The 6,000-nt window shown below is 39.8% G+C and overlaps 1 protein-coding gene across 1 annotated transcript in view; it reads left to right on the forward strand.

Annotated features, from left to right (window-relative positions):
• LOC121734135 (gonadotropin-releasing hormone receptor) overlaps nucleotides 1-5,531 on the forward strand; it is an 83,834-nt gene extending 78,303 nt beyond the window's left edge. Inside the window, exon 6 of the mRNA XM_042124561.1 lies at nucleotides 4,737-5,531. Coding sequence (XP_041980495.1) covers nucleotides 4,737-4,872 — 136 coding nt within the window. The 3' untranslated portion in view covers nucleotides 4,873-5,531. The remainder of the gene's footprint in view (nucleotides 1-4,736) is intronic.
• The last annotated feature ends 469 nt before the right edge of the window (nucleotides 5,532-6,000 follow it).

Consider the following 6,000-nt stretch of genomic DNA (forward strand, 5'->3'; position numbering starts at 1 on the left):
CCATGTACCGTAACATTATATTACGTGCCAGCAATCTAAATAAGGAAGTCGGAAGTGGGCTAAGGAATAAAATATCTGACTACGCAATAGCAAAGGGTCGATAGTTCAAATAAAGGACCTCGCACATTAGCATTTCATTATCTTTATCAGACCTCTAGGTACCATTATTTAGTCATCACCATCATTATTATCATCTTTGCTGAGTGACATATTAGGTTGAAAATATAATACATACCTCTATAGGTCTACCAGAATCTGATGGCAAAAAAGGTAAAAAGGAAATTGACGCTACCAATACTGGAGAAATTGGAGCAAAATGTTTGTACGCGATTCCGCGATTTAGAATAACCATACACGGTTATTACTTTTTTAACGGGCAAAAAACACAAGCAATCAAGACGTCTTCCGGTCGTGTCATCTGGCAACAATCTTCATTTAACTTCCGTTCATCTAACCAATCAATCCTAGGACGCAACATTTTCTTTTCCTCAACGTTATAATTTATTTTTTTTATTTTATGAAATAAGGGGGCAAACGAGCAAACGGGTCACCTGATGCAAAGCAACTTCCGTCGCCCATGGTCACTCGCAGCATCAGAAGAGCTGCGGGTGCGTTGCCGGCCTTTTAAGAGGGAATAGGGTAATAGGAGAGGGTAGGGAAGGAAATAGGGTAGGGGATTGGGCCTCCTTTAAACTCACTCACTCGGCGAAACACAGCGCAAGCGCTGTTTCACGCCGGTTTTCTGTGAGAACGTGGTATTTCACCGGTCGAGCCGGCCCATTCGTGCCGAAGCATGGCTATCCCGCGCGTTCCGACGCCATTAACCAATTTTGGCTCAACGGAGTTACAGGCGTCATTTAGTTGATTATATTGGCATAATATCTACTTAGTAATTTCAAGTAAATCCAGACATGATGTAATATAATTAAGAGGAGTCCACATCGCCGTTTTTCCATACAAATGTTGTCCCCTGTTTCCTCCCTGGATAATGCCGGTAGAGTCATGATTTTTTTTTCTGAATATCTATGGACACTATTAGCATGTCCCTATGTTTTCTTTTTTTTCATAATGTTATTATTAAAAAAGATAAGAACGTCCAAAAACCCAAAAAAATAGCCAGATTTTCCTCTGTGTTCAAACACTCAGAAAACAAAACTGGCTAAAATATACAAAAAAAAAAAAAAACATGGGATTACAGCTCAAGCCCTGCTTTAATTTTTAATGAATACTTAAATCGGTTAAGTTTTTGATAAGGAATCAGCGGACAACGAATCGTTGATTTTCTGTTCTTTTATTAGAACATTTGTCGTGTTGTCTCTATCGCGCTCTGCGGTGGAAGACTTGAGATTGGTGAGACAGCAATACATTTTCAAATACCAATTTTCAATTTCTCTCGCCCCTGGTGTAGCCTCTTAAGTTGTACGATAAACACACAATGTTTGCCGTGGAAGTCAAGTTTGTTTCGAGTTACGTCGATCGTTTAAGCGTTAATATTAGTAACAGTGTGGTGTAAAATACACTGAAGCTGTTTTAATTATTATATAACCAGATAATGTTCGTAACTCCTTTGCGCCAAAATTAGTAGTAGTAGTATCCTATGCTATGTCCTTTCCCGGGACTCAAAGTACCTCCATGCCAAATTTCAGCAAAATCGGTTGAGCGGTTTGGGCGTGAAGAGGTAACAGACAGACAGACGGACAGACAGACACACTTTCGCATTTATACTTTTATGTTAGTAAGTATGGATATTATATTAGTAAGTGCGGATATTGTTTTCTGAAGGGCAAGTAGCCAATGGGCATTGTCAAAAAAAAATCACATGTACTTTTTAATTTTTTTTTTCGTTAAAATAGGGTATTTTAGGAATATAAATTAAATAATTTTGAAATTCACTGGCTAGTTTTTAACCGACTTCCAAGAAGGAGGAAGTTATATGTTCGACTGCGGATTTTTTTTTTTTTTTTTTTATTTGTGTATGTTCAACGATAACTCCGCCGTTTGTGAACCGATTTTCGAAATTTTTGTTTTATTGCATTAGGTTTCACTCCAATTTGGTACCATGTTCACAAAAATGGTGACCTGATGATGGCATCCATGAGTAATCGAGGGAACTCCTCGAAATTTATATGGAAACATATGGTGATTTTGGTTTTATAAGAAGCATCCTAAGCATATGCTACTAAAACGCAAGATTTTGTACCGAGGTATACTATGGTTCCGAAGATACTAACAGAACTCCGGATTCCTTATAAATACAATATTAGGGGCTTAGGCGCTGTTTTAAGAACTGAAAGCATATGCTACTATGCAAATTACATTCATCATCATCATTATCACGTCAGGGTCACTAATGTCACCAAAATTAAACATACCAAATTCAGCCTTAACTCCAGAGCGTAAGGCACACATTTGACATTACTTCTGAGAAGTAAGCTGCTTCGATAAAGTAACATGCATGTCTCACTTCCATATAAATTAATACAAACTGCGCGAAATTGCCGAGATATTATTTACCTACTATTCTGGAAAACAACCTAATTTCAACCTTATGCATTGCTTTTAGCGTTCATTAGTACAATAACTGTCTGCCGTCTCGCTTTAATCTGTCAAGCGAGCGGCGCGGGGCCGGGCGCGCACTAGCGGCGAGATAGTCATAGATAGTATGCAACCGCCCGCGCCATAGACCACACGCACCTGGGGCACAGAATACCTGGGGCATAATTCTCAGGATGTGAGAAAAGTTCATCTTCGAATAAAATACCGAATTATGAGATTTTTACGAGCGTAACACAGTTTGTGTATTCTCAAAACTTCACATTCAAATATTTCGTGCAAAGATCGCTCGAGTCGAACGTGTGGGACCGGTTATAGATGTCCGAATTCGTACACCACATGTGGCCGCTTGGGAGTTGAAGCATTCGAGACCGGTTTCCTGCACGTAATTTGTTGCTAATAGTTTGTGTATTCTCAAAACACTCGAAATATTTCGTGTAAAGATCGCTCGAGGCATACAACTTACAAGTGCTAGGGACCGGTAGATGTCCGAATTCGTACACAAATTCACCTCCTATTGGTGGATATGTAGCAAAGTAGTTGTCAAATAAATTGTCATACCTAAGTTTTTTAGATTTACTGATATTTACCTCTTGTAGTTTCAGCTTGTAATTTCCTGTGCTAAACTGTCCTGCAATCTGACGACTCAGTTGCTACGATATTATTAAGCGTTCTTTTAGCTTATTGGCATAATAACCAAAGGTTCATAGCAAATTGGCTCTTGTGGACAAGACGACAAAAGTTATTGTGCCTTAAACCTTAGCTACCCCATTTACCACACGGTCCCATAAACTGTTCCAGTTTCCTCTCTCGCTTCACCTGACTACGTAATTCAGAAGATTGTTGTATTCGTATACATATTTATTTTCATTATCTCGGAACCGTAACACAAATTTTTACGATCTTAAGCGAGACTAGGTGAAGGTAGTGAAAATGTTCATAAATATTTATAAAATTGTTTTCTTTGTTACTTATTAAAATAGTTCAATACTCTCTACCCTAATTTTTTCCAGCCATAATGCCGAAATAGTAATTATAATATTATAAAAAATAGTAATTATAATATTATAATAATTATAATATTATAATTGTACATCTAATTTCTATCAATCTAGTACGTGGGAGAGCCATGCTTCGGCACGAATGGGCCGGCTCGACCGGAGAAATACCACGTCCTCACAGAAAACCGGCGTGAAACAGCGCTTGCGCTGTGTTTCACTGAGTGAGTGAGTTTACCGGAGGCCCAATCCCCTACCCTATTCCCTTCCATACCCTCCCCTATTCCCTTCCCTTCCCATCCCTACCCTCTCATATTCCCTATTCCCTATTAAGAGGCCGGCAACGCACCTGCAGCTCTTCTGATGCTGCGAGACGCTATGGGCGACGGAAGTTGCTTTCCATCAGGTGACCCACTTATATCATTAAAAAAAAATTTCACCATGTTTTGTCTAAATAAAGAATTTTGAATTTTAAATAAATTGTGAAAAAATAAATTTTGAATAAAGTTTGTGCCTAATTTATACTCGTATATTTTGACTGTTGGCCATGGACCCAAATGTTATACATTTCACCTTTGTTTGATCGTAAGACTGCCACAAAATTGCCCACTATCACTTACTAGCGAGACACATTTATGCCATAATCACACCTACTGAGTAGATGTGATTATGGCATAAATGTGTCTCGCTAGTAAGTAATAGGATTTATGCCATAATCACACCTACTCAGTAGGTGTGATTATGGCATAAATGTGTCTCGCTAGTAAGTGATAGGATTTATGCCATAATCACACCTACTGAGTAGGTGTGATTATGGCATAAATTATGGCACAAATCATATGACATGTACACCGAGGTGGTGAGACACAGCTCTCGGCCGAGCACTCGGTGCTCTCGGAGAATTTAATTGGCTAAGGCCGGTATAAATAGTCACGGTTCAGGCACTGTGATTGGTTGGCTGTCAAAATTTGGACCAATCATAGAGCCGAATCGCGTCTTGAGACCGGGTCGCATCTTAATTCTTAAGCACTGACTATTTATACCGGCCTAAGAGCACTGTCTCGCCACTGTCTCACCACTCTACTTGGCAGGTGTAATCAAACGCAATCGAGAAATTAATTATCGGATTAAAACGCCTATTTGTCATAATATCCTTTTGGAATTAAAAACAGTTATGTTTTTCAGAGAGTCCGGCGGTAATCGGGCATCCCTTCTTCGCAGCAACGACCGGACGGCGTCCGTGAGACTCACCACCATACGCTCCATCCGCTCGTCTCTAAAGTACACCAACGGCAACGGGACTAGCGCGAGCGTGTTATAGTTGACGGGACATCAATGCCAGTGCTATAACTGTGACAATACGCTTGAAAAACGGAAAAGTGTTATAGTGAATGGGACACCAGTGACCCATTGTCTGTAAAGTGTAAAACGATAACTGAACCAGTGCAAAGTGTTTTAGGTTTTCAGACAAAGTTACAAACTGTTATCTTGAAAAGTTTAAATGTGTTATAGTGATTAGGACACCAATAATGCTAAAGATTTAAAATCGGACCATGTTGTCGTTGATAGGACAACTCAGTGCCCGGGTTCAACTGAGGATGCGCCTCATAAAAAGTGTGTGTTCTAGGTTCTAGGAGAATATCCACTATCCAGTCAACGATCAAATTTATATATGACGGCGAAAGCAGCGTTAGCGTATTATAGTTGTCAGGACACCAGTGCCAGTGTTACACATGTATCATGTGCTTCCCTATTGTGTCATTGACGTTATAGTTATTGGGACAGTGCCGGATTGCCTATGAAGTGCATAATAAAACTAAGGGAACTTAAATTAACCAAAATACCTCTATATAACAGTGACAGGAACACTATTATGAGCATAATGGGACTCATTATTTTGTATCTAAAGTACAATGGCAACTAATCTTGCGCCAGCGTGTTATAGTTATGAGACACCAGTGAAGACGTGGTAAAACTGTGACATAGTAAAAGGAGGGGAAGTAAGTTATCTTCATACAATGGCACCGCGCGCGGCTTGTATGTGTGCGCCATAGTATCAATGTGTCGCCACGTACGGCACACAACAAAATCTCGGCCAGTTTTAGAGGCTGCAGCTGGTACCGCCGAGATTTTGTTGTGTGCCGTACGTGGCGATGCATTGATACTGTGGCGCACACATACAAGCAGTGCGCGGTGCCTTTGTATGAAGATAACTTACTTCCCCTCCTTTTACTATGACTGTGACCATATATTTTGCTAGCGTATAGCAACTGGGACACTAATAGTAAACTGTGCTTTGATCATAATAATCGCACAGTTCAGACAACGAATTAAGTGCACGTAGTCCAAGAATTCAGTGATAGCTGTTATGCAATGATCTTAGTAATAAGTCTATAATAAACGGTGGGTTATTCAGGCATCGAAGGCTAAAGCATGAGTATATTATAGC

This window comes from Aricia agestis, chromosome 15 (assembly GCF_905147365.1).
Source record: "Aricia agestis chromosome 15, ilAriAges1.1, whole genome shotgun sequence".
Classification (NCBI taxonomy): domain Eukaryota; kingdom Metazoa; phylum Arthropoda; class Insecta; order Lepidoptera; family Lycaenidae; genus Aricia; species Aricia agestis.